This window comes from Megascapheus bottae, chromosome 2 (genome assembly GCF_031878675.1).
Source record: "Megascapheus bottae isolate mThoBot1 chromosome 2, mThoBot2.hap1, whole genome shotgun sequence".
Taxonomy (NCBI): Eukaryota; Metazoa; Chordata; class Mammalia; order Rodentia; family Geomyidae; genus Megascapheus; species Megascapheus bottae.
This window is the reverse complement of record NC_143510.1, coordinates 90,163,831-90,188,709: the sequence shown is the minus strand read 5'-3', so window position 1 is coordinate 90,188,709 and position 24,879 is coordinate 90,163,831. Positions and strand designations below refer to the sequence as shown.

The following is a 24,879-nucleotide window of genomic DNA, read 5'->3' as shown; positions in this document are numbered from 1 at the left end:
TCTTCAGACCTGAGCCCTCTTCCTAACCTTTTTCTCTCAAGGCTGACACTCTACTACTTAAGCCCTGGCTCCACTTCTAGCTTTTTGCTGGTTAATTGGAAATGAATCTTACAGACTTTCCTGCTAGGCTGGCTTTGAGCTGTGATCCTCAGATTTCATCCTCCTGAGTAGCTGGGATTACAGGCATGAGCTACCAGTGCCCTGCTGCTACTAATTGCTGATTAGAGGGATATATAAAACTTACCTTCTGTAACAGTGTAATTACTAACAGAGCTTCTTGCCAATGGCTTCCCACACCCCATTTCCTCACAAGCTGACAGCCAACTGGTCACCTGTGTACATACAGCCTACCACAGGAAAATAACCCTCAAAACATGAGACTCTGGTTTAGATAGGATAGTAAATCTATTTGCCCTCCTCTGCATAGCAGGGTGTGGTGGGGTAGCACACGAGAGAGAAAGACAGATACAGACACACACACATACAGAACTTTACTCTCTAAAGTAAATGAATTTCCTATATGGAGGGCAGTGAAGAGAGTACCCAGGTCTTCATAACCCCTCAAATATAAGCAAGAGTCTCCCAGAGAAAGTGTTTTATTAATTTTAGAATGTGAATAACTCTGGGGAAAATATAAAATCTCTTTCCAGAGCAGCTCACACAGTCTCCTATCCAAAATTTGGTGTTCATTCATAAAGCCCACACTATGTACAAAGGCAAGATTATTCATGGACAATTATCATTCAGGGGAGAGGAGCAGGAACACTTATAATTGCCCATGTAGAGACCAGAAGTTTGGCCTAGTGATAGAGTGCTTGCCTAGCATGCACTAAGACCTGGGTTCAGTTCCTGGGTACCATATACATAGAAAAAGCCCACTGAATTTTTTTTTTCTTTTTTTTTTTTTTTTTGGTACTGGAGATTGAATGCAGGGTCTTGCATGGTAGCTTAGCTGCACCCTCCCCCTCTCAAGTCTAGCACATTACCACTTAAGTCGAGGCTCCACTTATGTTTGTTTTTTTTTTGGGGGGGGGGTCAGTTGTGGGACTTGATCTCTGGGACTGGGCGTTGTCCCTGAGCTTTTCAGCTGAAGGCCACTGCCCTACCCCTTGAGCCACAGTACCACTTCTGGTTTTCTGGTGGACCGGTGTGAACCACTGGGTTCCAATGAAATTATAAGTTTTAGTTTATCTAGCTAAATATTTCTCAAGTGTAAGGTCCAGATACCCCATGAATGTATATATCCTCAGAAGTTTGAGGAAGCCCACTACCCTCTGTCCATGTGCCTCTATTTGGCTATAAGCTTGTTGTCCACAGAGTGGCAGTAAAGTGTAATGTTTTAAAATTCTGCAAAGTCTTAATGGCAATTCTACAAGCCTGGTTTATTTCTTAGAGTGTTAAAATTTCCATTTCCCATTTTTATGGGGAAATAATTGACTTTCCGAAGGATTTTCTTAAATGGGCAGGTTATATTATCTAGTTACTATGTGTCATGCTCTGTATCTTGGATAGGAAATATCATTTTACTATGTGGGAGTTTCTAGTCAGTAGTGGGGCTTGAACTCTGGGCCTGGGCATTGTCCCTGAACTCTTCAGTTCAAGGCTAGTGCTCTAATACTTGATCCACAGCATCTCTTCTGGTTTTCTGGTGGTTAATTGAAGATAAGAGTCTCATGGACTTTTATGCCCAGGCTGGCTTTGCACCACGATCCTCAGATCATAGCCTCCTGAGTAGCTAGTATTATAAGCATGAGCTACTGGCACCCGGCTTGGGATTTTTTAAATTATAGTCTCATATGGGTTCCAAGTTTTAAGTAGTACTGAACATTTTTGGGGGGGGGGCTAGAGGTCTGGTTCAGTGTTCCAGTGCCTAACAGGTATGAGACCCTGAGTTCAAAACTTACCTCCCCCACAAATACACACAAGAATTTTCTTACAAAATAATAAATTGTAAATTGTTTCATATTTTCTACTAGGACTATTCTTCTTTGGGTTTAATTTTTTGATCCCTATTTTGGTATAAAATGTGAAGTAGTGGATCAATTTACTTTTCTTCCATATGGCTCCCATGTCACTCCAGCACTGTTCAATGCACTCATCATTTTCTACCTTCTCCATATTCAGACTTCTTTGTAGGATAATGAAAAACAGTAATTTTTTGTCCTGATTTGGTCTTCAAGTGCACAGTGTTAAATTCTCCAGGGTTGGTTGGTGCTTAAAGTATGTTTTTTGCCAGTACGAGGGGCTTGAACTCAGGGCTTGAGTACTGTCCTTGGGCTTTCTCGAGGCCAGATCTCTACCACTAGAGCCACACCACCACTCCCAGCTTTTCTTTTCTTTCTTTTTCAGTCCTGGGGCTTGAATTTAGGGCCTGGACACAGTCCTTGGAGTTTATTTTGCTCAAGGCTAGCGTTCTGCCACTTAAACCACAGCACCACTTCTGGCTTTTTCTATGCATGTGGTACCAAGAATCAAACCCAGGGCTTCATGCATGCTTGGCAAGCACTCTACGACTAGGCCAAACTTCTGGCCCACTCCCAGCTTTTCTATGTATATGGTACTGAGGAATCAAACCCGGATTTTAGTACATGCTAGGCAAGCACTCTACCACTAGGCCAGACTCCTTGTCCTTAAAATATTTGTAATTCAGGTGCTGGTGGCTTACACTTGTAATCCTCGTTACTCAGGAGGCTGAGATCTGATCAAGGTTTAGAGCCATGCAGGAATAGGAAAGTCAGTGAGATTCATCTCCAATTAACTGCCAGAAAACTGGAAGTGGTGCTGTAGTTCAAAATAGTAGAGTGCCAGCTTTGAGCAAAAGAGCTCAGGGATAGCACCCTAGTGCCAAGTTCAAACTCCACTACTGACCAAAATAATAAAAACTAAAAAAAAGTTTTAGGATTTAGCTGGGCATAATCCTAGCTACATGGGAGACCAAGATCCTGAGTCAAAGCCAGCCTGAACAAAAAGTCCATGAGATTCTTATCTCCAATTAACAAACAAAAAGGTGAAAGTGGATCTGTGGCTCCTGTAGTGTGCCAAGCCTTGAGCTAAAAAGGGATAGCACCCAGGCCCTGAGTACAAGAGCCAGTACCAGCATACAACCCCCCCCCACACACACATTGTATATAACCATCAATATGATATCCCAGCAAAATTTTTATCCTCACTTCATGAATTTGTCATTAACAACCTCATTTCAGTTTCTTTTTCTACGTGTATTGCACACAACTCTCAAATATTATGAACATTTTTCTTTCCCAGCTGTCACTACAGCAAACTACATATGTTACATTTCCCTAAATGGGTTTGTTGTACTCTTTGCAGTTCTTCATCTAACAAGTCGTTCAAAAGTTACTATAATTATTTTAGATGAGGGCTCCGGCCCCAAATGGACATTAATTTCCATTTAACAAGGAGGCCAGGCTATGTTTCTGGAAAATAATTTTGAAGAACTATGACAATTATTTGTGGTCTCTTTAAACAATCCCCTTGGGAGAAGAGAGATGCCTCCAAAACACCAGCTGCTCAATTGTGGGAATTTTTTTTTTCAATTCCAGCAAAATGATCCAGAAAGGAAAAAATAAAGTTGCTTTGTACTTTGAACCAAGAGAACTGTTTGCACAAATATTCATCCAAGATATATGGCAGCCTCCAACCCTCACAGATGCTCCTCCAAAGGTTTCCCAACTGTCTTAAACAAATGTGTCTCCATTTCAGGGGACAAGGGTGAAGCTGAAAGAGATGGCCTTGCTAGCACAACCAGCCCACAAATTTCTATTTAAAACGGCACCAAAATATGTTTAGCTTTTGTAGTCTATTTAAAACTACTCACTAAAAGGAGGAAAAACTGAGTCTCCATCATGAATGGCCCTTGGGTAATACAATCATAGAAAACAGTCTGGCAAATAGGGAGAGTCTGAAGAAAACGGGGAACTTTGAGGTATAAAATCTGTTATAGATAGCTCAAAGCGAGAAATGTCTTGGGCAAAGGAAAAAGCCCTCGCATTTGACCTCCTCACTGGGGTCTTCTATTCATCTTGCTGGCCAAGGCCAGGAAACACTGAGGTTCAGCATTCCTTTCTGGGTCCCTGTGACCACCTCCGAACCCGGCCTTTGGGGCCTCTCTTGGGTTTCAGCACCTGTGCCTCTCTCCTGTAGCACCAAGACTGGGCCCATCCTCTACAGCGACTTTCCCTCATTCCAGGGTCCCTCCCAGCCTCCTTGTTACACAGCTCCACTGCACACCAGGCTCCTCCTCTAGCTTCCTAGAGTTCAGCTACGAGCCCCGCCCCCTCCGCGCTCGCCCCGCCCCTCCGCGCTCGCCCCGCCCCTCCGCGCTCGCCCCGCCCCCTCTGCGCACGCACGGCGCCCGCCACGCCCCCACGGTGCCCCAGCGCTCCTAGCTCACGGGGTTGGCGCCAAACCGTCCTTCGTCGACGCGCTGGTCGCCACGCGCCGCGTTCGGGGTTGGAATTCTGGGCCAACGGTGGAATCTCGAGTGGGGTTGTAAGAGATTGGCCTTCAAGACCCCGAGGGGAGGCCGGGCGCGAGGGTCCGGAGAGGCGGAAGGGAAGTCGAGTTGTGTGAGGAAGCCGAGGGGAGCTCCGGGGCGCGCCCCCCACCCCCCGCGATTGGGGGTCGGGCGCGGCAGTCAGTCCTCCCCCACCCCACGAGCCGTGGCCCGCGGGGTCCTAGCCTCGTTCAAATGGAGTGCGACCCGAGGGCGGCCGGGGCGCGTCAGACCGAGGCGTTGACCGCCGCCGTGGCTTCCCGAGCCCCAGGCGTCTGCGTGGTCCCCTGGGTAGAACACTCGGGGGAAAATGGGGACCTGGATGTTTTATTACCACGGGGCGAAGAAGTGGGCGCCGTTTCCGGAAGCAGCCTGTGGAGCTTGGGGTAGACAGTGGAGGGACGGGGTTCTAGAAGGTTCCATTCAAAGGCGTTTCTGTTGCTCCCTTCTCCTCCCCCGCCCCAGCTGTAGCGATTTCCTCCCCTCGAGCGCGATTCATGCCTTCGTGCTTGATTTGAAACAAAGGAAAATTTCACAGAAGTGAAACAAAGGCCCTGTTAAGGCCTGTTCATCGCAGCTTGTTGTTGTTTTTTTTTTTTTGTGTGTGTGTGTGTGTGTGTGTGTGTGTGTGTGTTTTCAGTCCTGGGCCTTGAGCTCAGGGCCTGAGCACTGTCCTTGGACTTTCTCAAGGCTAGAGCTCTACCACTTGAGCCTCAGCACACTACTTCCGGCTTTTTTCTATGTATGTGGTGCCGAGAAATCGTGCATGCTAGGCGAGCACTCTACCACTAGGCCAATCTCCTGGCCATCCTTTAAATCTGGAGTCTTCTCCATATTTTTACAATGTGCCAGTCCTGGGGCTTTAACTCAGCCTGTGTAGGTATCCCTGAGCTTTTGTGCACAAGGCTGGTGCTATTCTATTGAACTTCGGCTATTTGGTGTGTAATTGCTTGTAGAAGCCTCACTACATTCCTGCCTGAAATTGTGATCAGCAGAGCTCATCTTTTGGGTTTTTTTTTTGATCAGTCGTGGGGCTTTAATTGTAAGGCCTGGGTGCTGTCCTTGAGCTGAAGAGCTCAAGCTACCACTCATCAGGTTGAGCCACAGCGGCCACTTCGGTTTCCTGGTGGCTAATTGGAGATAAGAGTCTCATGGAGAGGCCAGGAGCCATGGGGCCAGGAGTGTGGCCTTGTCGTGGAGTGCTTGCCTAGCATGCATGAAACCCTGGGTTCAATTCCTCAGTATCCCATGCACAGAGAAAGCTGGAATCGATGCTGTGGCTCAAGTGGTAGAGCTCTAGCCTTGAGAAAGCCCAATGACAGTGCTCAGGGGCTGAGTTCAAGCGCTAGTGCCACTTCCCTGAGTTCTTCTCTTTTTTTCTTTTTTGGTATTGGGGATTGAACCCAGGAACATGCCCTGAATTCCAGACCCAAAAGATGAGCAAAAGAAGAGCCTTACAGGCTTTTGTGCTCAGGCTGGCTTTGAACTGCAATCCTCAGATCTCAGCCTCCTAAGTAGCTAGGATTATAGATGTGAGCCACTGGTGCCCAATAACCAATATTTTTAAAGAAACGGGTTACTACAGTTCCCATTTACAGCAAGAGGAAATGCATTGTATATAAGAAAGATCTTTTTGTGGTTATACTGTTTGAGGTACCAGGAAAGGATACAGGGAAAAATGACACAATGTCAGTGTTTTAGGATATTGTTAAATATGACCTTGATTGTTTCCCAGGAAACTATAAAATTATTTCCATAGTTGTGATTAAGTGTGCAAAAGGAAATCATAGTATATAGATCATCAGCGTTGAGGAAAGAGAAAAGAAAGTTGTCCATCCTGATCCCTGTAACACCACAGGTCTAGCCAAAAAGGTAGACCAGATCAATGCTTCCAAAAGATGTTTTCTGGTTTTTTGTTTTGCCTAGGCTTGAACTCAGGGCATGGGCACTGTCCCTGAGCTACATTTACTCAAGGATAGCACTCTACCACTTGAACCATAGCACCACTTCCAGCTTTTTCTATTTATGTGGTACTGAAGAACCTAACCCAGGGCTTCGAAGTATGTATTCTATGCAAGCACTCTATCACTAAGACATGTTATCAAACCCCTTCCAAATACTTAATATTCTTCATTCCTGATTGTTGGTGACTGAAATGAAATCAGAGGCATCTTAGCAACAATATTTTTCTTATATGAACTATTGACTAATTCTTTTTTTTTTTTCCCAGTCCTGGGCCTTGAGCTCAGGGTCTGAGCACTGTCCTTGGGCTTTCTCAAGGCTAGAACTCTACCACTTGAGCCACAGCACCACTTCTGGCTTTTTTTTTTTCTATTTATGTGGTACTGAGGAATTGAGCCCGGGCCTTCATGCATGTTAGGCAAGCACTCTACCACTAGGCCAAACTCCTGGCCCCACTATTAACTAATTCTTAAATAATGTTTCTTATTTTCCTAGAATTGGTTATTTTTCTGCTGCTCCCCTTTCAACATGAAGGAGGATCAAGTTGTACAGGAAGAATCAGGATTCCAGGATGAAGAGGTATGACTACAAAGTCTGTGTGATATGGAGACAGTCATTTCATAAAAATCAAATTCCTTTATCTGTTATTTTAGAAACTTAAGGTAGACATAGTTATATATTATAAATATGTAGCAAATTGGCAAAGAGTTTTAAGATTAGCTACTTAGCAAGTAATTTAAAGTGATTATTGTTCCTGTTTTGTTTTTGTGAGGCAGGGGTAGAACTGGTAGTATGACCATACTGGTACCTCTGTACCCTGATACATTGCAGCCTTAGAAAAAGAAGATAAAAAGATAGAGAGGAATAAGCTTGAGAAAACATTTCAAATAGATCAAATGTTGTTCCACTGCTTTGGGTAAAGTTTTAAACATGTTAGGAAGTGATGGCACAAAGAATTGGCTAACCAGCTGGGCGGTGGTTCACACCTGCAATCCTAGCTACTCAGGAGGCTGGGATCTGAGGATCAAGATTCAAAGCCACCCCAGGCACAAAAGGACCTGAGACTCTTACCACCAGTTAACCTCTATAAAACACCTCTAGAAAACGGGAAGTGGGGCTTGCCTTAAGGGTAGAGCAGTAGCTTTGAGCTGAAGAGCTCAAGGACAGTGCCCAGGCCCAGTTCAAGTCCCATGACCCACCAAAAATAATAAAAAAAGAATTGGCTAACCAAACTTATAATGTTCATGTTTCTTAAATATGTACCAATGCATTTTAAAAAAATGAGTGCTCCCACCGTAGACTGCCTACACAAGTAGAATTAGAAGTATTTTGAAGTGACTCAGTATTGAATTAACTCTTAAAAATGTGAAATATTTGGATATGAATAAAAACTTATTGTATTCTATCACATTTCATTTAGGACTCTTTGTTTCAAGACATTGACCTATTACAGAAACATGGAATTGTAAGTATTTCAACTTAAATTATTCAACTCCTAAGTTTCTCAGCATTAGTCTTACTGGCATTTGGAACTGGGTAAATCTTTGGTGTGGCAGGTTTAGCCTCTGTATTGCAGTTGGTTCCAATATGTGAGAGAATATGTGCATTGAGAAAGAAAAAAGGCAGCAAGAACCAGTCTTTTGTTGTTGTTTTTTCAATACTAGGGTCTAAACTCAGGACCTTGTGCTTGTCAGGCAGGTGCTTTATCACTTCAGTCACACTTGAGCCCTTTTAGCTTTTAATTAGTTTTAAAATAGTGTTCTCACGCGCGCGCACGCGTGTGTGTGTGTGTATATACTTCAGTCCTCCTATTTATATTTCATACATAGTGGGAGAGACAAGCACATGCCGCCAGCATAACTTTGTATTTCAAATGGTATCATGCAAATATTTTGCCTCGGCTGGCCTCAAATCTTGATCTTCTCAATCTCTGCCTCCTGAGTAGCTAGTATTAGGCATGAGACACTGCTTGGCTTAGGTCTAGTCAGCACAGAATATAATCTAGTAGGGAGACTTAATGACAGAGGGTGGCTCTGTACAGCAGCATTACCAAGATTTTTGAGTCATAGTATTGATTAAGACAGATGTTTTCATTCAACTCAGAATGTATTAGTTTACTTTAAGCTGATACCAAAGAGTCAGGCCTATTCCAAGGTCTACTCATGAAGTTCCATATACCATTCTAACATTTTGATCTTTATACTGTACTGGGAAACTATAATAGAAAAACAACTAGTGTCACTCTGAGGCAGTCATGGCAGTTACAGCTTAAGATGGCTAGAATCATGTCAAACTGAGTCCATATACCTGCCTCTCCTCACTTACTACATAACAGTAGCACCCTTTCAGCGTAACAAACAAATGTTTCTTTTTTTGCCAGTCATGGGGCTTGAACTCAGGACCTGAGCATAGTCCTTGAGCTTTCTCAAGGCTAGAGCTCTACCAGCTGAGTCATAGTACCACTTTTTTCTATGTGTGTAGTACCAAGGAATTGAACCTGGGTCTTTGTGCATGTTAGGCAAGCACTCTATCACTAGGCCAAACTCCTGGTCCCCAAAACTGTTTCTGAAAACTGTCAAGGGCCTCAGGTTCAAAATAGTCCTGATAGAGAAAAACTGATTAAATTGGAAGTTCAGAACTCTTGCTAGAGCTATCAGCTATAACATTAATGGACAGATAATGGTTCCTTTTAACAGAAAACTAGTTTTGGTCTGGCATGGTGGCTCATGCCTATAATCCTAGCTATTCAGGAGGCTGAGATCTGAGGATCACAGTTCAAAGCCAGCACGGCACTAAAGACCATGAAACTCTTTTTTTTTTTTTTTTTTTTTTTTTTAAGACCATGAAACTCTTATTTCCAATTAACCACTAGAAAACCACTAGTGGCACTATGGCTCAAAGGGTAGGGTGGTAGCCTTGAGCTGAAGAGCTCAGGGACAGTGCCCAGGCCCAAAGTCCAAGCCCCATGACCAACAAATAAAAAAGAAAACTTAATTTTGTTTGTAATGGAAACAAATGATGGCAGAAACACTAATTTTAAAAAATAGACTAGATGGGCCGGGAGTGTGGCCTAGTGGTTAAAGTGCTTGCCTAGCATGCATGAAGACCCGGGTTCGATTCCTTGGTACCACATACTTAGAAAAAGCCAGAAGTGGTGCTGAGGCTCAAGTGGTAGAGCTCTAGCCTTGAGAAAAGTCCAAGGACAGTGCTCAGGCCCTGAGCTTAAGCCCAGGACTGGCAAAAAAAAACAAAAAACAAAAACAGACTAGATGGATTTCAATACCTATCATGTATATTAAAACTCTACCTATGCTATCTTTTTTTTTTTTTTTTGGCTAGTTCTGGGACTTGAACTCTGGGCTTAGGCACCATCCCTGAGCTCCTCAGCTCAAGGCCAGCACTCTACCACTTTGAGCCACAGCACTAAGAGTCTCATGAACTTTTGTGACTGGAGGGCTGGCTTTGAACTGTGATCCTTAGATCTCAGCCTTCTGAATAGCTAGGATTATAGGAATGAGTCATCTGAACTTGGCCTGTGTTATCTTTTTTTTTTTTTTGCCAGTCCTGGGCTTGAGCTCAGGGCCTGAGCACTATCCTTGGACTTTCTCAAGGCTAGAGCTCTACCACTTGAGCCTCAGCACCATTTCTGGCTTTTTTCTATGTATGTGGTACCAAGGAATCGAACCCGGGTCTTCATGCATGCTAGGCAAGCACTTTAACCACTAGGCCAAACTCCTGGCCCCCTGTGTTATCTTTTGAAGTTCATATTTAATCTCTTTGCACTGACTTTAGAAAACAGAAGCAGGAGCTGGGAGTTTGGCCTGGTGGTAGAGTGCTTGCCTCACATGCACGAAGACCTGGATTTGATTCCGTGGTACCACATACATAGAAAAAAGCTGGAAGTGGTGCTGAGGCTCAAGTGGTAGAGCTCTAGCCTTGAGAAAGTCCAAGGACAGTGCTCAGGTCCTGAGCTCAAGCCCAGGACTGGCAAAAAAAAAAAAAAGAAGAAGCAGGAGAAACTCCCAGTCTTTTGGTGATGTAGTTATTTTTATTTTGCATTCTCCAGAGGCAGAAGGGAGTGAAAAAAAAACTTCAAAAAATGTAGAGGAACATATTGGTAATGAAGCTCTATAGAAGGAAGGAGCTGAACTGAGGGGGTGAATGTGTGCTAAACTTGTTAGTTTTTCCACCAACAGACTTTTCTTTTGAGTCCCTTGTTACATTGCTATGGTCTCACTAACATTCTTAGGAAATCAGGGCACAGCCAGAACATTTGGCAGCCTGCTGAGTATGTTCTCAGATATTTTCAGAACATTTGTCTATGTGGTGGGTGGGTTCCACCTGGTTGCCTGTATAAAACTAGCATTATGATGGAAGGATGGACAGGAAAGCACATGACAAAGTATGAGAGTTCTTAGACTGGCTTTTAATCAATCTCTGCGTCCTTATTTTACAGAATGTAGCTGACATTAAGAAATTAAAGTCAGTAGGAATCTGCACCGTCAAAGGGATACAAATGACAACAAGAAGAGCCCTTTGCAACATCAAAGGGCTCTCAGAAGCCAAAGTTGACAAGATTAAAGAGGCTGCCAACAAACTTATTGTGAGCAAGACATATTCTTGACTATTCTAGCTCAGAAAGAAGTTCCTAGTGAGTCTTTGTGATCCATCTCATTATGAACATTATGAATGTTATCCCACTATTGTAGGAACTCAGAATTTCTGTAGATCACATTGTTACGTCTGTGCTAACGTTTTATCACTTCATTTCCAAATCAACAACTCTTTATGAAACTTTAAGGGGTTTATAAAAGAATGCTAATTAAGGTAATTATTTTTCTAAAACTTTGTCTTCTTTGTACTTTGGCTTTCTGGAAAGTGGCACTGTGGCTCAAGTGGTAGAGCACTAGCCTTGAGCTGAAGAGCTCAGGGACAATGTCTAGGCCCAGAGTTCAAACCTCATGACTGACCAAAAAAATAAATACGTAAAAAGTATTATGCAGTACATATACTTTGGCTTTCTATTTCTCCTTCTGCTCTTCTTCCTGTTCCTCCTCTTCTTCCTTTATTGCTTCTTCCTCCTTGTTGATCCTGGGGTCTGTTCCTAAGCTTTTTTTACCCAAGGCTGGTGCTTTAGCACTTGAGCCACTAATGGCTTTTTGATGGTTAACTGAGGATAAGAATCCCACAGAAGCCCAGCATAGTGGCCTGTAATTCTAGCTACTCAGGAGGCTGAGATCTGAGGATCAAGGTTCAAAGCCAGCTTTGGCACAAAAGTCCAAGTCTATGAGACTCTTATCTCCAATTAATCCCCAGAAAACTGGAAATGGTATTGTGGCTCAAAGTAGTTGAGTGCTAGTCTTGAGCTGAAGAGCTTAAGGACAGTTCCCCGGCCCAGCGTTCAAGCCCTACATATGACCAAAAAAATAAGGTATACTCTTCCCGTATAAGCCAGTTGGTAGGAGAGTATTGAATTAGCAAAAATCTCGCACGGATCTACATTGGTATAGTTTGAATAAATAAAACCATGATTATGTTCACTGAGGCAGATAAGCCTCAGTGTGACCAGTTGGGTCACAGTGAGTGGCCTATGTAGCTGGTAGGCAAAAGTAGGCTTCTTTGGGGGTATCCAGAGATATCAGCTCTATAAATAGTAACATGCAAACAATAGTTACCAAGGCTCCCTCTTTGTAGACCAACCTCCTTTGTATTTCTCCATTTCTGTGTTCATACCTTTTAGTCTGGTCTACCCCTCTTTATGAACAACCTTTTGACTTCCTTCTTCAGAAGCAGTCAAACAGAAGAGTATTGCACGTGGCATTGTGGGTCTGAATTTGGAGAGGACCCTGTTGAGCTTCTGAGAACTCAGTCTGGTTGTTCTAATTTCTGGACCCACTGAGGCACTGCACCCCAGTGGCCAGTTCCTCAACTGCTAAAATGTTGTTCCCAGGATTTGGAAAAATACTTTATGGGTCTTAGACATTAGTCTTCATCTCTTTGGAAATAATCTCACTATCAAAGAAAAACCTTTCATTCAAACATCCTTTTCTGCCACCCAGGGTCTAATCTCTTTAGCTAAAGGTGGTCCTGGGCTTGTTCCTTCTCTCCCAAGTTAAGAGCACTGTAATATCATGAAACAAAAAAGCAGGCAAATCAACTGACTCCTTCAATAAAATACTGTATTTGTGCCGTAAAAATGTCTCATTTATTTTTCACAGGTATCCCATCAATAGACATATTACTATACTCATTAAGCCTAAAATAGAAAGCTCAAGTATAGTAAGATTAAGTAGCTTACCCTTATCTTACAACTGAGTATACAAGTATATGTTATCCATTATAATGTGTAGTATTAGAGCTATAGTTTAAATCTACATGGGAGAGAGCTGTTATGTATGTTCTTAACTATGATCTGGTATTGCATTTGAAGACAGGGCACCAAGAGATGACCTTGATTATTGACCACATAGTTTTTGGCAACATTTGAAATTGCAACCATCACTTTATGTTCTTTTTAAACCTGTCCTTATTATCTCTCCATAGGAACCAGGATTCTTAACTGCATTTGAGTATAGTGAAAAGAGGAAGATGGTTTTCCATATCACCACTGGAAGCCAGGAATTCGAGTGTGTATTTCACATTTTTTGCCAGTCCTGGGGCTTGAACTCAGGACTTGAGCACTGTCCTTGGGCTTTATCAAGACTAGTGGTTTACTACTTGAGCCACAGCACCATTTCCAGCTTTTTCTGCATATAAGAGAAAAATGTACTGTTTGTTTCTCTGAGCTTGGCTTACTTCATCTTAACATGATTTGTTCTAGGTCCATACATTTTACCTACAAATGACATAATTTTATCCTTTTTTATTTATTTTTACTTTTACTTTATTTTTATTTTATTTTTACTCAGCCTCCTGAGTAGTTAAGATTATAGGAGTGAGCCACCAAATGCAACTGACATTATCTAATTCTTCCTAATGGATTGGTAAAATCCCATTGTATACATGTAACATATTTTATTAATCTACTCATCTATAGTAGGGCATGTGAGCGGTTTACATAACTTGGTAGTTGTGGATAGTGAAGCAATGAACATGGATATGTGTCTTTACCACATCCTAGCTTGTAATGTTTTGGTTTGATACCCTAGAGTGGTGGGGCTGGGTTACAGGGAAGTTCTATGATTAGTTTTTTGAGGAACCTCCAAGCCAACTTCCAAAGTGGTTTACATTCCCACCAGACGTGCAAATAGGATTTCTTTTCCCCCACATCCCAGCCAGCATCTAGCATTTGCTTTTCATATGCTTCTTAGCATATTAAAAAATTGAATAGTCAATTGACTTTATTTTTTTTTGCCAATTGTGGGGCTTGAACTCAGGGCCTGAGCACTGTCTTTGGACTTTTTGTTTCTTTGTTTTTGTTTTATTAAAGAATTTATTAATATTGATTTTTCCATCATATTTCAAATGATGTGTTTAACAAACAAGTATTCAAGAAGGGAATCTCTGTATACAATCACTGGGACTTAGATTTTAGAACATAATTAAAATTAGGCTGAAGGTTTTTATGTTATAGATACATATTAATCTATGTAATAAAACATTATATCTATAGAGTCATAGATTTTTATGTCTATGTAGTTGTGTTTATATTTCCAGTACCATGTCCATAGCATTGGGTATGCAAATATTGAGTCCTCGCTCTTGTACTGTTTGGATATAATAGCCACATGCGCCTTTTGTTCCTTTGGTCTTGTCTCGCTCAACATGATTCACTCTAGATTCATCCACTTCCCTGCAAATGCCATTATTTTATCTTGCCTTTTGGCTATGTAAAATTCCATTGTGTGTGTATATGTGTGTGTGTGTGTGTATACACACACACTACATTTTCTGTATCCATTCATCTGCATTAGGGCATCTGGATTGTTTCCATCGCCTGGCTATTGTGAATAGTGCAGAGATGAACTTGGCTGAGCAGTTATCCTTATCATATCTTGGGTTATGAGGTTCAGGATAGATGCTTAGGAATGGTATGGCGGGATCATAGAGAAGGTCAATTTTTAGTTCTTTAAGAAACCTCCATACTGCTTTCCAGAGTGGCTGAACTAGCAATCCCACAAGCAGTGCAGTAGGGTTCTTTTTTTCTCTACAACCCCGCCAGATCTGTCATTGTCTGAGTTCAAAATCTTGGCCATTCTTGTTGGGGTAAGGTGGTATCTTAGGGTTGTTTTTATTTGCATTTCCTTTATGACCATTGATGATAAGCATTTTTTCATATGCTTTTCTGTCATTTTAACCTCTTCTTTTGATAAGTCTCTCTTTAGTTCTCTTGCCCATTTAGTGAATGGTTTGTTGGACTTGGGGGGGATTAGTTTCTTGAGTTCCCTGTAGATACTGAATATTAAGCATTTGTCTGATATATTATTGGTAAATATCTTTTCCCAATTTGTTAGCTGTCTCTCTACTTTAGTGGCTATGCTTTTATCTGTGCAGAAACTTTTTATTTTTAGGTAGTCCCATTTATTGAGTCTCTGTCCAATCTGTTGTGACCCTGGGATTCTGTTCACAAATTTTTTGCCTGTGCCTATAGTTCCAGTGTCTCTTCAACTCTTATCATGTAGCAGTTTCAAGGTTTCCGGTCTGACATTGAAGTCTTTGATCCATTTTGAGTTAATGCTTGTGCATGGTGAAAGGCTAGGGTCAATTTTTAGTTTTCTGCATGTGGCTGCCCAGTTTTTCCAGCACCGATAATTGAATAGGCTGTGTTTGGTCCACTGTATATCTTTGGCTCTTTTGTCAAATACAAGTTGACTATAGGAATGTGGTTCTATTTCTGGATCTTCTATTCTGTTCCTTTGATCTTCTGGTCCATTTTTGTGCCAATACCAGGCTGTTTTTTTTTTTTTTTTTTTGGCCAGTCCTGGGCTTGAGCTCAGGGCCTGAGCACTATCCTTGGACTTTCTCAAGGCTAGAGCTCTACCAATTGAGCCTCAGCAACATTTCTGGCTTTTTTCTATGTATGTGGTACCGAGGAATCGAACCCAGGTCTTCGTGCATGCTAGGCAAGCACTCTACCCTTAGGCTGTTTTTATTATTATGGCTCTATAGTAGAGTTTGAAGTCTGGTATTGTAATACCACCTGCATTGCTCTTTTTGCCTAGAATTGTTGTGGCTATTCTAAGTCTTTTCTTGTTCTATATGAACCTTTGGATTATATCTTTTATTTCAGTAAAGAATGTCTTTGGGATTTTGATGGGGGTTGCATTGAATTTGTATATCAGTTTGGGCAGTATGGCCATTTTCACTATATTGGTTCTCCCTACCCATGAGCATGGGATGTCTTTCCATTTCCTGGAGTCCTCTTTAATTTCTTTTGTTAGGTTTTTATAGTTTTCATTAAATAATTCCTTTACATCTTTGGTTAAGTTAATTCCTAAGTATTTATTCTTTTGAGAGCTATTGCAAATGGGATCATTTTCTTGATTTGGCCTTCTGTTTGTGTATTATTGGCGTACAAGAAGGCTACTGACTTTTGCAGGTTAATTTTGTATCCTGTCACTTTGCTAAAGTGGTTTATTAATTCTAGGAGTTTGGGAGTGGAGCTTATTGGGTCACTCAGGTAGACGATCATGCCTCTTATTCCTATTTTTTCATAGTGCTTTCAACATGAATGGATGTTGTATTTTGTCAAATGCCTTCTCCGCATCCAGAAAAATTATCATATGATTCTTATCCTTAGCTCTATTGATATGATGTATTACATTGATTGATTTGTGAATGTTAAACCAGCCTTGCAACTGTGGGATGAAGCCTACTTGATTGTAGTGTATAATTTTCTAAATTTGTTTCTGGATTCTGTTGGCTAGTATTTTACTGTGGAGTTTTGCGTCTGTGTTTATTAGAGAGAGAGGTCTGTAGTTTTCTTTTTTTGTTGTGTCTTTCCTTGTTTGAGGATGAATGTAATATTAGCTTCATAAAATGAGTTTGGTATTGCTCCTTTTGCTTCTATTTCTCAGTGAGTTTCAAGAGTATAGGTGTTACTTCATCTTTAAAATTCTTGTAGAATTTCGCAGTGAAATTGTCTGGATCCGGGCTCTTTTTGGTTTGCATTTCCCTGATTGCTTCCGCTATTTCATTGTTTACCTCATCGTTATTCAATGTGGGTAGCCTATATTTATTTATTTATTTATTTGGTCTTTTTTTCAAGGCTAGAGCTCTACCACTTGAGCCACAGCACTACTTCCAGCTTTTTTTCTATATATGTGGTACTGAGGAATCAAACCCCGGTCTTCAAACTCCCAGCCCCAGTCAGTTGACTTTTAGAAACATTGTACCAGGTGCTGGTGGCTCACCCCTGTAATCCTAGCTACTCACGAGTCTATCTGAGGATTGATGTTCAAGGCAAGGAAAGTTCCTGAGACTCTTAGCTACAATTAATCACCAAAAAACCAAAAATGGCACTGTGGCTATAAGTGGTAGAGCACTAACCTTGAGCAAAAGTGCTCAGAGACAGTGCCCAGTCCCCCCTGATCGACCAAAAAAAAAAAAAAAAAGAAGAGAGGAGGAAAGAAAGATGGTCTCTACACAATTTGAAAAGCATAATAACTAAGACAACTGAAATGGGGCTATAGCTCAGTGGTAGAGTGAGTGCTTTCCTACCATGCACATGGCCCTAGTTTTAATCCACAATACTATAAGAACAACAAAAATCCCAAGAGCATACATTCTGACTCAAAAGAATAGTGGACACAAGACCTTATTTAACTGATTAACAGAAGAACAGACCTTGTAAGTTGCTTTGTTGAGCTAGCTTCCCAAACAGAGTAGAACCTGTGATTTGAACAAGATTTATTTGCCCAGAATTCCTGTTCATATTGTATAGATAGATTGATGAGAGGATACAAATCATAGAAATTCTAGCTGGGTGTGATAGCCCACGCTTAATCCTAGCTACTCAAGGCTGGGATCTGAGGATGCCAGTTCAAAGCCAGGCTGGGCACTAAAGTCCTTGAGATCCCAATTAACTACCAGAAAATCAGAAGCGATGCTGTGGCTCCAGGGGTAGGACAGTAGCTTTGAGCTGAAGAGCTCAGAGACAACACCCAGGCCCAGAGTTCAAGTCCCACAACTAACCGACCAAAAAAAAAAAAGGAAATTCTTTCTTCTATCTGGTATGTCTATCCTGCTGCTAATGCTTTATACTTATTTCTAGCAAGTTGCTTGGAGGTGGAATTGAAAGCATGGCAATTACAGAAGCCTTTGGAGGTAGGTAGAACCTTGATTCTTTTCTAGGAAGTTGTATACTTACAATTAAACAAGAAATAATAAACAAGTTCCTACATTGGAACTTAGGATAAAAACTTATTAGATCCCTTCTTGAATACTTGTCTTGAATACTTGTTTGTTAAACACATTATTTGAAATATGATATAAAAATCAATGTTAGTAAATTATTTAAATAAAAAACAAACTTATTAGAATACAGGGTTATTCTGAACTTCAATGAGAATGTATAGTAACATTTACCAGTAGTACTTGTTGATACTTTTCACCCTCTAATCCCTGATTAGTATAGAAGTGAATAAAGATAGTACTCTAATTCCTTCAGAAGGTAATAAAATGAGGAGGTTCTTATGTCTAGTTTATTAGCATAGAGTAGATTTTTTCCTTATTATATCATATATATAATTATTTTCTACATGGTTGAATTAGACATCACATTTGATACTTCAATATTTGCTTTTTTTTTTTCTGGCCCTGGGACTGTTAGGCATTGTTCCTGAACATATGGTTGTTTTTGGTTTTTTTTTTGGCCAGTCGTGGGCTTGAGCTCAGGGCCTGAGCACTGTCCTTGGACTTTCTCAAGGTTAGAACTCTACCACTTGAGCCTCAGCACCATTTTTGCCTTTTTTCTATGTATGTGGTACCGAGGAATTGAACCCGGGTCCTCGTGCATGCTAGGCAAGCACTCTGCCACTAGGCCAAACTCCAAGCCCCGAACATATGGTTTTGGGGTTTGTTTGTTTGTTTGTTTTTTCTGTTTTCTCAGACTTGAACTCTGGGCTTGGGCGCTGTCCCTGAGCACTTCAGGTCAAGGCTACTGCCCTACCTCTGGAGCCACTTCCAGTTTTCTAGTGTTTAATTGGAGGTGAAAGTCTCAAGGACTTTAGTGCCCAGGCTGGCTTTGAACCAAGATCCTCAAATCTCAGCCTCCTGAGTAGCTAGGATTACAGGCATGAGCCACCACACCTGGCAATGTTCCTGAACTTCCTTGTGCTCAAGGCTAGAGCTTTATTACATGAGCCAAAGCACCACTTTGGCTTTTTCTTAGTAGTTTATTGGAGATAAGAGCCTCACACACTTTTCTGCCTAGGCTGGTTTTGAATCACTATCCTTACATCTCAGCCTCCTGAGTAGCTAGAATTATAAGCTTGGACCACCACCAGCACCCTGCTTAGTATTTGCAGTCTTTAGGGAATTAAATTTCTTTTTATTGATTCTGTTGACTTGGGGAAATTAATTTTTTTGTGTGTGTGTGGTCATGGGGGGCTTGAACTCTGGGCCTGGGCACTTAGCTCAAGGCTACTGCCCTACCCTTTGAGCCACAGCGCGCACTTCCCCTTTTCTAGTGATTAATTGGAGATAAGAGTCTCACTGTCTTTAGGGCCTAGGCTGGCTTTGAACCAAGATCCTCAGATCTCAGCCTCCAGAGTGGTTAGAATAGCAGGCGTGAGCCTCCGTGTAAGCATGCTTTTTATCATTTCTGTTGACTTACTCTAATGGCTTATCTTCTTGTTTATTTGCTGTTTGGAGGTTTTAGGCTTTAATGGACCTAATTTTATGGGTAGGACAGTTTTACTATGAAGAAAATTTGCCTCTGTTGATAACCAATTTGAGATTACTCCTTGAAAATTCCAGGCCATGGGCCAGGAGTTTAGCCTAGTGGTAGAGTGCTTGCCTAGCATGCACAAAGACATGAGTTCGATTTCTTGGTACCACATACATAGAAAAAAGTTATAAGTGGTGCTGTGGCTCAAGTGGTAGGGAGCTCTAGCCTTGAGAAAGCCTAAGGACAGTGCTCAGGCCCTGAGTTTAAGCTCCAGGACCTGCAAAAAAAAAAAAAAAATCCTGGCCAGGGCTGGGACTGTGGCTTAGTATAAAGTACTTGCCTAGCATGAAGCTCTGGGTTTGATTCCTCAGTACCACAAAAACAGAAAAAACCAGAAGTGACCCTCTGTGGGTCAAGTGGTACAGTGCTAGCCTTGAGCAGAAGAAGCTCAAGGGGGCGGTGGGAGTTTAGTCTAGTAGTAGAGTGCTTGCCTAGCATGCACAAAGACCCGGGTTCTATTCCTCGGTACCACATACATAGAAAAAAGCCGGAAGTGGTGCTGAGGCTCAAGTGGTAGAGCTCTAGCCTTGAGAAAGTCCAAGGACAGTGCTCAGGCCCTGAGCTCAAGCCCAGGACTGGCAAAAAAAAAATAAAAATAAAAAAGACTATGGCCAAGTAAACACTGAAAAAAACAGAATTAGAGCTGAGGATTAAAGTGAGTGGTAAAACACTGGCCCTGAGCTCCCAGGCCATGAGCTTAATTAATAAGCCCCACAACTGAAGAAAAAAAAAGAATTCCTGATCACTAGGGGAGCTCCAGGAAGCTCTTCATGTGATCAGTATCCTAAACTTTAATTTATGTCAGCTTTTCTATGGAAAAAGTGTTTTTAATTTTCATTTAAAAGGCAGGATTTTTTTGGTTTGTTTTATTTTGGTTTTGTTTTTGGTCATAAGGCTTGAACTCGGGGCCTGGGCGCTGTCCCTAAGCTCTTCAGCTCAAGGCTAGCACTCTACCACTTGAGGCTACTTGTACTTTCCTGGTGGTTAATTGGCTCAGGGATTTAGTTCCCCAGGCTGGCTTTGATCCTCAGATCTCAGCCTCCTGAGTAGCTAGGATTACAGGAAGGAGCCACTGGTGCCCAGCTAAAAGACAGTTTTGTGAAAAAAATTTTTTTCCATGCAGAATCCATGTGTAATATAAGAGTTTCTTTAGGAGTAGGAGTTGACTATTGGAATAGCAAGCAGTGATTTTGAGGCCATTTTTTTAAATAAAAAAAAACTATACATATTTTGATTACCTTTTTTATATTTTACAGAATTTCGCACTGGAAAAACTCAACTGTCTCATACCCTCTGTGGTAAGGACACATGACAACTATGTAATAGTCATGGCCAGGCTTTCACTTTCTCAGCATTAGGCTATATGCCTAACACTGAACAAATGTTCTAGTAAACTATATGTCAGAGAAATTATGTAAATTGCCTGGGGTTGTACAGATGTCATAGTTGAATATATGATATTTGAGGTACTGTTTTATGTGTTGCATGTTATGAACACCTGACTGAAAGTATGAAAATGTAAAGTCAATTATGAGTACTTTGGTGAAAGGCATCTAGTCTCAATTTATCCCATTCTTTTTTTTTTTTTTGTCAGTCCTGGGGCTTGAACTTAGGGCCTGAGCACTGTCCTTGGGCTTTCTCAAGGCTAGTGCTCTGCAACTTGAGCCACAGCACCACTTCCAGCTTTTTCTGTGTATGTGGTACCGAGGAATCAAACCTAAACCCAGAGCTTCATGCATGTTAGGCAAGCACTGTACCACTCTGCCACTCTTCCATCACCATTCCATCTTTTTTTTTTTTTTGTAGGTCATGGGGCTTGAACTCTGGGCCTGGATGCTATCCTTGGACTCTTAAGCTCAAGGCTACCACCCTACCCCTTGAGCCACAGCACCACTTCTGGTTTTCTCTTGGTAAATTGTAGATAAGAAATCCCTGGACTTTAGTGCCAGGGCTTGCTTTGAACCACGATCCTCAGATCTCAGCTTCCTGAGTAGCCAGGATTACAGACATATGCCACCAGGCCGACGTCCCAGTTCCATCTTTTTTGTATCTTTTCTTTTTTTGTCAGTCCTGGGGAGGTCTTGGACTGACCTTCTTTTGCTCAAGGCTAGCACTCTACCACTTGAGCCACACCACTACTTCTGGCTTTTTCTTTTTATGTGGTACTGAGGGCTTCATGCATGCTAGGCAAGCACTCTACCACTAACCCATGTTCCTAGCCCAAATATATGAGTTAAAATCTGTTAAGGCTTAAAGACTGGCCCTACTAGAAGATGAAAATAAAATTCTTTCCAAGGCAAAATGGGCAAAGATCTCCTTTTTCACAAAGGTACTACTTTGCATTTCTTTTACCTAAGTAGAAGGAAGACAGGCATTGGTGGCTCACATCTTTAAATGTAGCTAGGTGGCTACTTTAGGAGGCTGAGATCTGAAGATGGCAGATTGAAGCCAGCCTGGTTAGGAGAGTCCATGACCCTCATTTCCATTTAACCACCAAAAAAGCCCAAAGTAGAGCTGTGGCTCAAGCGATAGAGCATTAGCTTTGAGCAAAAATGCTCTGGGCCAGCTTCCAGGCCCTAGATTGAAGCCCCCAGGATCAACACACACACAAACACACACACACACACACACAGACTATTGGGGCAGATTACTATTTCACAGCTGATTGATCAGATGATTAATCAAATGAAAATGTGGCATGCTATTTAGAAACTAACTGATCATAATTCTTTGCTATGTTTACTAAAGAATTTTAACAAGCATAATAACTTCCATGTTTATGTAATCATTTGTGTGAAGTTTATTCACTAATATTAAGTTTTCAAATTGTTCCCTAGTGACAGCTCAACTTCCAGGAGCAGGTGGCTACTCTGGAGGAAAGATTATCTTCATTGATACAGAAAATACTTTGTAACCTTTTTATTTAAATGAAATGCTAACATAGTGTGATATACTAATGTTACTACAATTTTTTTTTTTTGCCAGTCCTGAGCTCAGGGCCTGAGCACTGTCATGGGACTTTCTCTACCACTTGAGCCTCAGCACCACTTCTGGCTTTTTTCTATGTATATGGTACTGAGGACTTGAACCCAGGTCTTTGTGTATGCTAGGCAAGCACTCTGCCACTAGGCCAAACTCCCAGCCCCTACAAAAAATTTTGACGGGAAGAATAACTCAGGTGGTATAGCACCTGCATAGCAAGTATGAGGCCCTGTGCGGCCAATCCTCAGTACTGCCAAAAATAATTCATTTGAGACTCATCAGATTTGTAATAACCCCATAAAGCAGCAATGAAGAGTGAGGACAGCTAAGAGAAACACAATTACTGATCAGTTTCTCAAATCACTTATTTTTTTTAATGTGTTGTTTTGTGGGTCATGGGGCTTGAACGCTGGGCCTGGGCGCTGTCCCTGAGCTCTTCAGCTTAAGGCTACTGCCCTACCCCTGGAGCCACAGCCCCACTTTTCATTTTCTAGTAATTAATTGGAGATAAGAGTCTCATGTTCTTTAGTGCCCAGGCTGGCTTTGAACCACAATCTTCAGATCTCAGACTCCTCAGTAGCTAGGATTACAGGCGTAAGCCACTGTGCCTGGCTTCAAGTCACTTTTTATATAATAAGGTTTTACTTTCAATGGGTCTAATACAGAACCAACAGAACAAATACATGAGAGGAAATTTTATCATCTTCACTTTTAGTCTTCTCCAATGATTTTGCTTATCGATACAAGTTCATTGGCTCACTCTGACTTAGAAAAAGGGCAGAAGCTGTTTGGGTTTCACAAAGAATTATAGTTTCAAGGTATTTCAGAATAAAAGGCTACAAGTTGATTTGGGTATTAGAATGAAGGGTTTTGAAACTAGAGGATATGTCATTTGTATACTTTTTTTTGGTCGTGGGCCTTGAACTTGGCCTGGGCATTGTGCTCAAGGCTACTGCCCTACCCTTGAGCCAAGCCACATTTCCCATTTTCTAGAGGTTACTTGGAGATGAGTCCCATGCCAGGACTGGCTTTAAACCTTGATCCTCAGCTCTCTGCCTCCTGAGTAGCTAGGATTACAGGCGTGAGCCACTGGGCCTGGCTCACTTGGATACTTTTACAAAAAATTGGAACAAGCTATAGGAACTTTTTTTTCTATTGATACTAGAGTTTGAACTCAGGTCCTATTGTTTCACTTGCACTCAGCCACACTTGCGGTCCAGATTTTTGCTGGATATTTTGAATATGGAGTCTTATGTACTTCTTTGCCCAGGCAGGCCTTGAACTATAATTCTGGGTTTTTTTTGGTCAGTCCTGGGGCTTGAACTCAGGGCCTGGGCACTGTCTTTAGACACTTTTTACTCCTGACACTTTTTGCTTAGACGCTTTCCCACTTGAGCCACAGTGCCACTTCCAGCTTTTTTGTGTGTGTATGTGGTACTGAGGAATTGAACCCAGTGCTCTGTTCATGTTAGGGGAGCACTCTACCATTAGGCTAAGCTCGAGGTCTGTCCTCTGCCTTTTGAATAGCTAGAATTTACAGGTGTGAGCCACTGACACTGGCTAAGCAATGGAAATTTTATCTAGTTGTAAGCACTAGGAATAAAAAGAAAAGGAGAAGGAATATTAGAGGAGAATTGATAAGACTTAATTACCATATTGGTGGAGAAAGGAAAGAGAAGTTTGAGAAATCATTTTTAGTGTGTCCTCATTTAAGGAGCATAATGAAGATAGTTCTAGAATTGGGGAAAAAAGAACAGAGCCAGATATACCAATGAATTGACCAAAGGGGAGATACAACTTAAAACAGAACTGAAAACAAAATTTCAGTGTATGTATGCCTTTATTTAGAAAGAGAACTAAATGAGGAACCTGAAGACACAGAAAAGTAGGGAAGACATCTAGAGTGGAACCCAAAGGGAAAGTTTAAATAAGAAAAGAATAATAATATTACACAGAGAGACCATTGAAGTTGGTGTCTGAGAAAACTCACTGAAATTAGAAAGTAGAAATTTGAGCTGGGCACTGGTGCTTCATACCTCTAATTTTAGCTACTCAGGAGTTGAGATCTGGGCTCACAATTCAAAAAGCAGCCTGGGCAAGAAATTCCATGAAACTCTTATCTCCAGTAAACTAAGAAAAAACTGGCAGTGGAGCTGTGGCTCAAAATAGTAGAGTGATAGCCTTGAGTAGAAAAACTCAGTGATAGTGATCAGGCCCTGAGTTCAAGTCCTATGACTGGGACCAAAAAAAAAATTAGATTGTGAAAAAGCCCTTGAAGTTGAGGAATGATACATACAACAAGAAGGACTTGACTAGAGTTCAGCTAGTTTAAGGATTATCCTCAGGAAAGAATTTTTCTTGTAGATTAGTAGCCATTGTCTGGGTTACTTGGATTTTATCCAGACAGAAAGAAGTCACGATGGAATGCTACCATTCTATATCTCTCAATGTGTTACTTTTTCTTGATTTTGTTTTACCCACTGTGCTAGGGATTGAACCCAGGGCTTTGCATATGCACATAGTCTTATCACTG

General features: G+C 41.5%; 1 protein-coding gene across 1 annotated transcript in view; it reads left to right on the top strand.

Moving 5' to 3' along the window:
* The first annotated feature begins 4,705 nt into the window (after positions 1-4,705).
* Dmc1 (DNA meiotic recombinase 1) overlaps positions 4,706-24,879 on the top strand; it is a 33,618-nt gene continuing 13,444 nt past the window's right edge. The window contains exons 1-8 of the mRNA XM_090328728.1: positions 4,706-4,899; positions 6,971-7,054; positions 7,896-7,940; positions 10,932-11,078; positions 13,019-13,101; positions 17,688-17,740; positions 20,621-20,662; positions 22,202-22,274. Coding sequence (XP_090184854.1) covers positions 7,004-7,054; positions 7,896-7,940; positions 10,932-11,078; positions 13,019-13,101; positions 17,688-17,740; positions 20,621-20,662; positions 22,202-22,274 — 494 coding nt within the window. The 5' untranslated portion in view covers positions 4,706-4,899; positions 6,971-7,003. The remainder of the gene's footprint in view (positions 4,900-6,970; positions 7,055-7,895; positions 7,941-10,931; positions 11,079-13,018; positions 13,102-17,687; positions 17,741-20,620; positions 20,663-22,201; positions 22,275-24,879) is intronic.